The following is a 12232-nucleotide window of genomic DNA, read 5'->3' as shown; positions in this document are numbered from 1 at the left end:
GTCTCCCATCGGTAAGGGACCCTGATTTATGGGATGACTCTGATGATCCCCTCGGTACCGAGGAGGATTTTTCATCGGATGAGGCTGACCCCATCGGTGCAGGATCCTGCTAGTAAGCCAGAGCACTCTTCCTTCACCAAATTTCTTAGGGAAATGTCAGACACCCTTGCTCTTCCCTTGGAATCTGATTCTAAGAAGTCAAAAGCATTCTTGGAGGCTTTGGACTTTGAACAACCTCCCAAAGAATTTTTAAAGTTACCCCTTCATGATATATTAGGGAAACTTTTTATAAAAATTTGGAAACTCCTCTCACAATTCCAGGAGCTCCAAGGAAGTTAGAATCACTTTATAAAGTTATTCCTATCCCAGGGTTTGACAAACCTCAGCTTCCACATGAATCTTTGCTGGTGGAGTCAACCCTCAAAAAATCTGCAGGCTCTAGTGTATATGCCTCTGTCCCTCCTGGCAGAGAAGGCAAGGCCGTGGATAAATTTGGTAAACGACTTTACCAAAATACTATGTTGGCCAATCGTTCGGGTAACTATGCGTTTCACTTTTCCTTTTACCTGAAGCATCTTACCCAGCAGATGGCCACTTTTCAGAAATATATTCCTGACCGCAAGCTTTCTGCTTTTCAACAATGCACTGCCAGTCTCTTGCAACTCAGGAAGTTTATGGTCCGTTCCATCTATGACACTTTTGAACTGACCTCTCGAGCTACTGCTATGGCTGTAGCGATGAGACGATTGGCGTGGCTTCGCGTCTCAGACCTTGATGTGAACCACCAGGACCACCTTGCCAATGCTCCCTGCCTGGGTGATGAGCTGTTTGGTGAATCTCTGGATACCACCACTCAGAAGCTTTCTGCTCATGAGACGAGGTGGGATACTTTATTGAAAAACAAAAAGAAACCTCCTCCTCCTCGTCCTTTCAGGCAGCAGATGTCCTATCAGAGGCGTTTTTCTGCTCGGCCGATTCAGCCTCATCCTCCTCAGCCTCGGAGGCAAAGGCAGCAACAACAACAGGCTCGTCAACAACAGCCGCCTGCCATGAAGCCTGTTGCTCAGCCTAAACCGACTCAGCCCTTTTGACTCGCTTCTCCAGGGCATTGCCAGTCTTCCTCCCTCATGTCCTCTTCCGCAACCTATAGGAGGTCGACTAAACATCTTTCTAACTCGATGGGAAGTGATCACCACCGACCAGTGGGTGCTCTCTATCATAGCCCACGGCTACTCCCTCAATTTTCAGACTCCTCCGCCGTTAGGCCTGCCAAAAGAGTCTGCTTCCAACAAGTCTCAGTCCCTCCTTCTAGCTCAAGAGGTTCAATCCCTCCTTCTTCTCAATGCCATCGAAGAAGTTCCTCAAGATCAGAGAGGTCAGGGATTTTACTCCCGGTACTTTCTAGTTCCCAAAAAGACCGGAGACCTCAGACCTATATTAGATCTCAGAGATCTCAACAAATGCTTGGTCAAGGAGAAGTTCAAAATGCTCTCTCTTGCCACCCTCTCATCTCTCAGGGCGACTGGCTATGCTCCCTCGATCTGAAAGAGGCTTACACACATATTCCTATCCACCTGGCGTCCAGGCAATATCTACGCTTTCTCATCAATCAAAACCATTATCAGTACAAGGTGCTACCCTTCGGTCTGGCCTCCTCTCCCAGGGTATTCACCAAGTGCCTGATTGTAGTAGCGGCCTATCTCCGCTCTCACAATTTTCAGGTTTTCCCTTACTTGGACGACTGGTTGATCAAGGCTCATTCTCCTCAGGCGGTTCTGCTGGCCACCAACCAGACCATTCACTTCCTTCGACTGTTGGGTTTCGAAATCAATCTACCCAAGTCGCACCTCATTCCAACCCAGCGACTTCAATTCATTGGAGCCATTCTGGATACTGTTCTGATGTGGGCATTTCTTCCATCCAACCGCCTTCAGACCATCCTTCATCTCTGTCGACAGGTGTTTCAACAGATTACCATTTCTGCGAATCACATGATGGTGCTATTGGGGCACATGGCTTCGACAGTACATGTCACCCCCTTCGCACGTCTCCACCTGCGTACTCCTCAATGGACCTTAGCGAACCAATGGTCCCAGGCGACGGATCCTTGTTCGCAACACATATCTGTGACCTCGTCTCTTCGACAGTCACTTCTTTGGTGGTTGACATCTTCAAATCTATCCAGAGGTCTGCTGTTCCATCTACCTCCGCATCAACTAGTCATCACCACAGATTCCTCCCCCTACGCCTGGGGAGCTCACTTGAACGAGTTCCGAACTCAGGGGTTTTGGACTGCCCAGGAAAAGAAACACCACATCAATTTCCTGGAACTCCGAGCGATGTTTTATGCCCTCAAGGCGTTTCAACATCTTCTCTTTCCTCAAGTACTACTCATTTGCACAGACAATCAAGTTGCAATGTACTACATCAACAAACAGGGAGGAACGGGCTCTCGCCTGTTGTGTCAGGAAGCCCAACGGATTTGGTCTTGGGCGACAGCTCGTCACTTATTCCTGAAGGCTGTCTACATTCAAGGGGAACAGAATTCCTTAGCGGACAATCTCAGCAGAATTCTCCAACCTCACGAATGGACTCTCGATCCCTCGACTCTTCAGTCCATTTTTCGCTCAATGGGGCACTCCTCAAGTGGACCTTTTTGCAGCTCCCCACAACCATCAGCTGCCCCTGTTTTGCTCCAGACTCTACTCTCCTCACCGTCTGGCGCCCGATGCATTTCTCCTGGATTGGACCAGTCTCTTCCTATATGCATTTCCCCCTCTACCGCTCATGCTGTGGACATTGTTCAAGCTCAAGAGGGAACGAGCCACCATGATTCTCATCGCTCCACGGTGGCCCAGGCAACATTGGTTCTCCCTTCTACTTCAACTCAGTTCCAGGGAACCCATACCTCTTCCACTGTTTCCTTCTCTGCTTACTCAGCATCAACAGTCCCTTCTGCATCCCAACCTGCAGTCTCTGCACCTGACAGCTTGGTTTCTCTCGGGCTGACTTCGGCTCTTTCTCTCCTTTCTCAGCCTGTCCGTTCTATCATTGATGCTTCCAGGAAACCGGCCACTCTTCAGTGTTATCAACAGAAGTGGTCTCAGTTTTCTTCCTGGTGCCTCTTACATCACCATAATCCCATGTCTCTAGCAGTGGGACTGGTGTTGGACTATCTTCTTTCCTTGTCTGACTCTGGCCTTAAATCTACTTCTATCAGAGTTCATCTTAGTGCCATTGCTGCTTTTCATGAGCCGGTTCATGGAAAACCCCTCTCGGCTCATCCTTTAGTTTCTAGATTTATGAGGAGCCTTTTCAATGTGAAACCACCTCTCAAGCCCCCTCCTGTGGTTTGGGATCTCAATGTGGTTCTTTCCGCTTTAATAAAGCCTCCTTTTGAACCTTTGGCCACAGCACATTTCAAATTTCTCACTTGGAAAGTGGTCTTCCTCATAGCTCTCACTTCTGCCAGGAGGGTCAGTGAGTTGCATGCACTAGTGGCTGATCCACCTTTCACTGTTTTTCACCATAATAAGGTGGTTCTACGTACACATCCAAAGTTTCTCCCTAAGGTTGTGTCTGACTTTCATCTTAATCAGTCCATCATCCTACCTGTTTTTTTTCCAAAGCCTCATTCTCATCCAGGTGAACAGGCTTTGCATACCTTGGACTGTAAACATGCTCTGGCTTACTATCTTGAACGCACCAAACCTCACAGATCATCTCCTCAACTGTTTTTGTCATTTGATCCTAACAAGTTGGGTCATCCTGTTTCTAAATGCACCCTATCCAATTGGCTTGCTGCTTGCGTTTCATTTTGTTATGCTCAATCGGGCCTGACACTGGAAGGTTCTGTCACGGGCCACAAGGTTAGAGCTATGGCAGCGTCTGTAGCTTTCCTCCATTCAACTTCCATTGAGGAAATCTGCAGGGCTGCTACTTGGTCCTCAGTTCATACTTTCACATCGCATTATTGTCTGGATGCATTCTCCAGACGGAATGGACACTTCGGCCAATCTGTTTTACAAAATTTGTTTTCTTAATGGCCAACCTTCCCTCCATCCCTCTTTTTGTTAGCTTGGAGGTCACCCATCAGTCAAGAATATGCTGCCTGCTTGTCCTGGGATAAAGCACAGTTACTTACCGTAACAGGTGTTATCCAGGGACAGCAGGCAGATATTCTTGCGTCCCACCCACCTCCCCGGGTTGGCTTCTTAGCTGGCTTAACTTAACTGGGGACTGCGTGCCTCTGTCGGGCGGGAAGCCACTCGCGCACGCGCGGTGCGGCCTAGCTAGAACTTTCTAAAGTTCTTAGAGTGCAATCACTCTAAAATTGTCCGTACTGGGGCTCCGTCGGTGCCGTCACCCATCAATCTGCCTGCTGTCCCTGGATAACACCTGTTACGGTAAGTAACTGTGCTTTTTGTAGCTGTAATGAATATAGCAATCATCAACATGCGTACTTGCTGTAAATTCAACGGCTTCTGTTTCGGGGGAACAACCCCCCTTCGAGAATAATAGCACTGCTTAGAAGAGCATACAGTACAAAAGTCCAGCAATCCCCAGTCACCAGACAGGAAAGAAAAATGGCGCTGGAAGGAGAGGAACGCCACAAGAATTTAAACTGCAGAACGTCGGGGGCTCGCTTACAACTGCGGGAACAATATTGGATGTTTAATCTGGAAACAGTTCAACCTTTAGGTTTAAATGAATTGATTGAGTGGAATTGTACCATTTGATAGACCTTTAGGCCCTGATTCTCTAAAAGTGCGTCCCGATTTTAGGCAGCTGTAGACGTCCTACAGCTGTCTAATCAGCCAATCGGGATGCACGTTTTTTTAAAAAAAATGCTCCCCAGGCAGGCCTGAAGGCGCCTCCGGGAGCCTAGGGAGACCCGCAAGATGCCTAAGCTCGTCTAAGGGCCTTAGGCGGGCCTTAGGCTGAACCTAGGCGGCCCTACGCGTCTCCCTAGTAGATGAGAAGCTTAAAAATGTAGGCCAGCAAAATGTTGGTCTACATTGTAAGTAGACGCGGCTGCTATACTTATCGCGGCAAGGGATCTCTCTGCCGCTATAAGTATAGCGGGCCGGGGCCCCTGACCGATCACTGGCAGGAGGGTGCCCAAACCCTCCTGCCCGAAGACGCACCCCCCTCCCCGACACTACCGACGGCCCCCCCCCACGACATTACCGATCCCCCCCCCCCCCCCCGACAATATCGGTCGCTGGCAGGAGGGTGCCCAATCCCTCCTGCCCGAAGACGCACCCCCCCCCCCGGCGCTAACAACCCCCACTCCACCAAACCTGTTCTTACAGATGGGTCTTGCACGTCGAGCAAGCAGGCACGCCTCGTCGAAATGAGGCGGGCCCGCCCCTTCCCGGCCCATCCCGCTGAAGCCTAAGGCCTGATTGGCCCAGGCTCTAGAAGCCTGGACCAATCAGGCCTTAGTCATAGTGGGTCCGCCCATCCCCACTTAATCTAAGGCCTGATTGGCCAATCAGACCTTAGACTTAGTAGGGATGGGCGGACCCGCTATTCCTAAGGCCTGATTGGTCCAGGCTTCTAGAGCCTGGGCCAATCAGGCCTTAGGCTTCGGCGGGAAGGGGCGGGCCCGCCTCATTTCGACGAGGCGTACCTGCTTGCTCGACGTGCAAGACCCACTCCAGGTTTGGTGGAGTGGGGGTTGTTAGCGCCGGGGGGGGGTGCGTCTTCGGGCAGGAGGGATTGGGCACCCTCCTGCCAGCGACCGATATTGTCGGGGGGGGGGGCGGTCGGTAGTGTTGGGGAGGGGGGTGCGTCTTCGGGCAGGAGGGTTTGGGCACCCTCCTGCCAGTGATCGGTCAGGGGGCCACGGTCCGCTATACTTATAGCGGCAGAGAGATCCCTTGCCGCGATAAGTGTAGCGAGCCGTGTCTAATCTAACCCGATTCTCTAACCCGCGTCTGTAACATGAACGCCGGTTACAGAATCGGGGTTTAGTTTAGAACGATTCTGAATAGGACGCCTCTCCCGGGCGTCCTATAAAGAATCAGGGCCTAGGTGTCTTGCGGGCCTCGCCTTCAATATAGGCGGCCTGCCTGGGGAGCATTTTTTTTTAAAAAAACGTGCATCCCGATTGGCTGATTAGACAGCTGTAGGACGCCTACAGCTGCCTAAAATCGGGACGCACTTTTAGAGAATCAGGGCCTTAGTGTTTAACTTTTTCTTTATTTTCTTTTGTGTTCATTTTGACTTCAGTTCTGGGCGGCATCAGCTCCTTAAATGATGTCATCACGCCCCCAACGTTCTGCAGTTTAAATTCTTGTGGCGTTCCTCTCCTTCCAGCGCCATTTTTCTTTCCTGTCTGGTGACTGGGGATTGCTGGACTTTTGTACTGTATGCTCTTCTAAGCAGTGCTATTATTCTCGAAGGGGGGTTGTTTCCCCGAAACAGAAGCCGTTGAATTTACAGTAAGCACGCGTCTCGATGTTTGCCTCAGTGCCACCCGGATGAGAAGGATGCACTATGGACAAATTTGGATGTCGTCGCTATCAAGAAATTTCCTGCTTTTGCGAGATATATTCCTTCTCAACGCCTGAAGGATTTTCAGCATCTCGTTCACACCTCTACCCAGCTATAAAAGTATATGGTTAGATCTGCTTTTGATACTTTTGAATTGACTTTCAGAGCCTCGTCAATGTCAGTAGCAATGAGATGTTTAGCCTGGCTCAGAGTTGCAGATATAGACATTTTGCATGATGTTCCTGGCAGCATTATATCCCCTCTTAGATCACAACAACTGGCTATGCTCTCTAGATATCAAGGAAGCCTACACCCACATTCCAGTACATCCAGCTTCCAGGAAGTTTCTCCGATTTCAGGTGGTGCACCACCACTATCAATACAAAGTCCTACCTTTTGGCCTTGCATCCTCTCCCAGAGTTTTCACCAAGTGCCTGGTAGTAGTGGCAGCCTTGCGTTCTCAGGGTCTCCAAGTATTTCACTACCTGGACTATTGGCTCATCAAGGATCCTTCCTCACAGGCAATGGCCTTAGCGACTCAGCAAACCATCCTCTTCCTTCAGCAGTTGGGGTTCAAAATCATTTTTCCTAAATCCCAACTTCAGCCCTCTCAGAAGCTACAATTTATAGGAGCCCTCCTTGACACCATTCAGCTCGGCGTTTTTTCCTCGACAACATCAAGACAATTTGCTTCAACTTGTCATCAGATTTCTCATCTTCAATCCATCTCAGCTAGACCTTTTGGGTCACATGGCTTCCACAGTCCACTTAACTCCCTTTGCGAGGCTTCATCTCAGGACGTCCCAAGGGACTCTGGCGTCTAGGTGAGCTCAGGCTCTCGACCAATTCTCGCATCACATTATAATCACATCATTACTTCAACAGTCTCTGTAGTGGTGGATGAACACTTCTAATCTTTCCAGAGGGTTGTTGTTCCACACTCTGCCTGATCAGAAAGTTCTGACCATGGACTCGTCAATGTATGCTTGGGGAGCTCATTTGGACGGGCTTCGTACTTGGGGCCACTGGTCTCCACAAGAGCAGCTGTATCATATCAATCTTTTGGAACTCAGAGCTATTTACTACGCTTTCGAAGCTTTTCAGCATCTTCTAACTAGTCATGTACTTCTAGTCCACATGACAATCAAGTGGCAATGTATTAAATAAACAAGCAAGACTGAACAGGTTCTCTCCTTCTTTGTCAGGAGGCCCAAAAGATTTGGAAATGGGTGCTTGCTCGCAACATCTTTCTAAAAGCAATCTACATTCAGAGAGAGCAGAATTCTCTGGCAGACAGACTCAGCAGAATTCTTCAGCCTCATGAGTGGACGATCAACTTTACAGTTCTCCATCACATCTTCTCTCAGTGGGGGGGGGGGGACTCCTCAGGTAGACCTGTTTGCATCCCCTCACAACAAGAAGTTGCCCCAGTACTTTTCTCACCGGCTGGAAGCGGATGCTTTTCTACTGTACTGAACGCACAGGTTTCTTTGTGTTTCCTCCCATTCCTGTCATCCTCAAGACGCTTGTCAAGCCACCATGATTCTTATAGCTCCTCGGTGGCCCAAACAACCTTGGTTCTCCCTTCTACTTCAACTCAATATCAAGGAACCAATGCCACTCCAAATTTTCCCCTCTCTTCTCATGCAGAGTCACGGAACTCAACCCCATCCCAATCTTCAGTCTTTACACCTGACACCTTGTTACCTCTTGGGCTGACTTCAGCTGATCTTCACCTTTCTCAGCCTGTCACTTATTTTAGAAGCTTCCAGAAAACCGTCTACGCAACAGTGTTATCAGTAGAAATGAACACAGTTTTCCACCTGGTGTTCTCTTCATCAGCAGAATGCTGAATCTATATCTGTTTCTTCAGTCTTGGATTACCTTCTACACTTATCCAATTCTGGTCTCAAGTCCATCGATTAGAGTGCATCTCAGTGCTATCGATGCTTTTCACCGGCCAGTTGACAGGAAACCTCTCGCTGCTCATCCTTTGGTGTCTAGATTCATGAAAGGACTTTTCCATGTCAAACCACCTCTTAAACCACCACCAGTGGTTTGGGATCTCAATGTAGTACTGGCTTGACTAATGAAACCTCCTTTCAAACCACTGTCTACAGCTCATCTGGAATACCTTACCTGGAAAGTGGTTTTTCTCATCTCTCTTACATCTGCTCGAAGAGTCAGTGAGCTTCAAGCGTTTGTGGCAGACCCACCGTTCACAGTGTTCCATCATGACAAGGTTGTGCTTCGCACTCATTCCAAGATCCTTCCTAAAGTCATCACTGAATTTCATCTGAATCAATCGATTGTGCTTCCAGTGTTTTTTTCCCAAGCTGCACTCTCATCCTGGAGAATAGCTCTTCAAACTCTAGACTGCAAGCGAGCCTTGGCTTGTTACTTGTATAGAATTAAGCCACATCGAACATCTCCTCAACCTTGTGTCTTTTGATCCTAACAAGCTGGGACATCCTGTATCGAAGAGAACTATTTCCACTTGGTTGGCAACCTTGTATCTCATTTTTGTAATGCCAGTGTCCCGCAAACTTTCTCGAGCTGCAGCACACTAAAGGTAGTGGCCATGGCTCGAGGCCCCTGGAAGTGCACGGATATTGCCGTGATGGCATCACACGCATGCGTGCCATCATCATGTCGATGTTTGCGTGTGTGTGAAGGCCCTCCAGGCTTGCCCTGAGATGCCAGTGGGGGGTGCCAGAAGGGAAGAGGGCCAGAGAGGAGGTGCTGGCACCCGCTGATTGCCTACAGGACGTGCCTCTCCTCATCCCCAGTGTACCGCGGCACACCTGAAATCTCAAGAGGCACACAGTTTGAGATACACTGTGTTATGCTCAGGCTGGGCTGCAACTAGGGAGTTGTATCGCAGTCCATAAGGTGCGAGGTATGGCAGCTTCAGCTGCTTTTCTCCACTCTACTCCAGTTGATGAGATCTATAAAGCTGCTACTTGGTCCTTAGTTCATACATTCATATCACATTACTGTCTGGAATCCTTTTTTCAAAATCTTTATTCATTTTTATAACTCACAACAAGTGTACAATAATAAAACAATTGATTCATATAGAACACTTGAAAACCTTTCCTATTATCATCGTAAATACATAAATTTAAGACCCTTCCCACCCTCCCTTCCCATCAATATAATTCAAGCATATTATACATATATTATATTCAAAGATATTGCAGAATCAGTAATATAACTATACATCCCCCCTTTCCATTCTTATATCCTACTTTTTGTTCAAAAAAGGTGTCTAATCATTACAATATGTTGTCAATGGCCCCCAAATCTTTTGAAATTATTATAATTCCCTTTTTGTATGGCAGTTATTCTTTCCATTTTATATATATGACAGAGTGAATTCCACCAGAAGGTGTAATTAAGTCTGGTGTAATCTTTCCAATTGCTGGTGATAATGCTGAATGGCAACTCCTGTCATTATTATTTGACGAAATTTGACTCTTTAATCTCATAGATGTTCCAAATAAAATCAGCCAAGCAGTATTGCAAAATTTATTTTCCTAATGGCCAACACTCCCTCCATCCCTTGTATTGTAAATTTGTTTTGTAATTATGTCAAATTGTAACCTGTTAACTATGTATGTTTAACCTTTGGGGACAACGGGATAGAAAACAAATTAAATAAATAAATAAGCATGCCAGTGCTGTGCAAGGCTGTCTGGGTTACTGGGAGACATGACCACACTGGGTGAGGCTTCTAGGATGCTGTGGAGTATTATTGCGAGACTTGGCAAATCAGGTTGCCGTGAGGAATACCTGCACAGTGGAGGTTGATATGGCACATGTATATCGGTAGCACTTCACTGGCCACCGTTTCTTTGTGTCTCACAGAGCAGTGAATGTCATGAGGAAACAATAAAGTTTGGCTTGGAGTGCATGTATGTAGACAGCTGGGTCAGAAGAAGATCTTACAACGCTTTTAAAGAAGTGCTCGGCTCAGGGGTTCGCCACCACCTTCAGGTAAGAAAGGGAATAGGGTATAACATTTACAGAGACCTGTCTCAAGAACTAGGAAGATGTATAATATTAAAGGGTAGTATACGAGAGCTTATTAAGATGAAGGAAAAAGACTATAGCCCTGTTCTCTTCTCTTATGATAAGATGATCATTTCTTACTGAATCCCTCCTCTGCCTCATTATCGGTCATATCTTCATGCGGGTTGGAGATGGTCTCTCTGTGGAGTGTGAGAGATTTAAAGGGTCATTTTCAAAGCATTTAGACACACAAAGTAACCTGTCTTGGAGTAGCAATGAAAGGCAGCTGGGTGTAAGAGTAGGGTGTTAAGCAGGAAAAGCCTGTTTTTGCTGAGGTGTTATTAATAAAAGTTTCACTTTTCAATCAGAATAATGAGCTGCTGCGTGAGATTTTTGACCTGGGCCCTCCACTGGTGCTGGATGCTGCTTCTATCAAAGCCAGTAAGATATCCCGGGTAGAGAAGGTAAGTGTAGTAGCCTGGGCCAGACTCCCAAGTCCATTGTTTCAGACAGCCTCTTAATTTGTGTTACTGGGAAAATATGGCATTTACTGTATATGTATAGAGAGTCATTTAATAATAGGACAGAAAGGCACCCATTTTTAGTACGAGTGTTTATAAAATACTAGCACATGTTGTGCAGAAATCAGAGCTAGACTGAAGGCACTGACATTATGCCTGCTCGAGAGAGGTGTAAATGATTTTCACTATATGGAGACATCCTTACATTTGCATACACACATAATTTGCTGTTTGTGCTAGGAATGCTCACTCATGTGCCAGAAAGCAGAGTTACACTGCCTTTGTGGGACACATGGAGGCTAAGGCAGTTTTCAAAAACCTGTGATTGGGAGTAGAGAGTTGCCAAGGATAGAAATTTTGGAGGAAATTTCTACAAATGGCGCCCTAGCAGTGCCTAAGTTAATTTAAGAAATGCCACTTAAAATGGCAAAATTGCTGAAGTTAAAGCACCTACCAGCATCTATACGATGACAATATCGGTGGCCGCCGATCACTTGTCAGTCACACGATGGCGCCGTATACAGAATCATGCCTCTGGGAAAGATAGGCGCTGGAAAGGTAGGCCAGGGTTTTCCAGGCCTCTGTTTCTGGTACCTATCTTGGTTGTGAATTATGCCTCCATAGGTGCTTTAGGCCACCTAATGCCACTGTGGGCATGGCTAACGTTGGAAGTTGAGTTAGGTGGCCTAAAGCACCCACTTAGGCATGATTCATGACAAAGATAGGTGCCAGAAACATAGGCCTGGAAAACCCTGGCTACATTTCTAGTGCCCATCTTTCCCAGAGGCATGATTCTGTATACGGTGCCATTGTGTGATTGACATGTGATCGGCGGCCACCAATATTGTCATCGTATAGATGCTGGTAGGTGCTTTAACTTCAGCAATTTTGCCATTTCACCTATACCCACTAAGATCCATTCCATCCCCACACATACCCACAGGAGTTGATGATATTATTGTTCACAGCCTTCTGTTTCAACAAACCTCAGTCCAGTGGTCCATCTGCCTCTCTTGGTGTTCCAAGCCTCATTCTGGTGCTCTAGTTTCCCTTCTCAGTTCATTCCAAGCCTCATTCTGGAGTCACCAGAGAATTTGACTACACTTGTGGGAATCCCATGGCAACTTCTTCGTGTTTGTGGGATTCACACAATCCCCATTCCCATGCAACTCTGTAATTGGGAGTGGGTCAGTCAG

General features: G+C 47.3%; 1 protein-coding gene across 2 annotated transcripts in view; it reads left to right on the top strand.

Moving 5' to 3' along the window:
- Positions 1-12232, top strand: part of IFRD2 (interferon related developmental regulator 2) — a 69617-nt gene that overhangs the window by 43529 nt on the left and 13856 nt on the right. For both annotated transcript variants that reach the window (XM_033926533.1, XM_033926534.1), the window contains 2 exons: positions 10372-10500; positions 10884-10979. In XM_033926533.1, coding sequence (XP_033782424.1) covers positions 10372-10500; positions 10884-10979 — 225 coding nt within the window. The remainder of the gene's footprint in view (positions 1-10371; positions 10501-10883; positions 10980-12232) is intronic.

The sequence above is a fragment of the Geotrypetes seraphini genome, chromosome 17 (genome assembly GCF_902459505.1).
Source record: "Geotrypetes seraphini chromosome 17, aGeoSer1.1, whole genome shotgun sequence".
NCBI lineage: Eukaryota > Metazoa > Chordata > Amphibia > Gymnophiona > Dermophiidae > Geotrypetes > Geotrypetes seraphini.
Note: the sequence above shows the minus strand (reverse complement) of the source record. Positions and strands in the feature narration are given on the sequence as shown.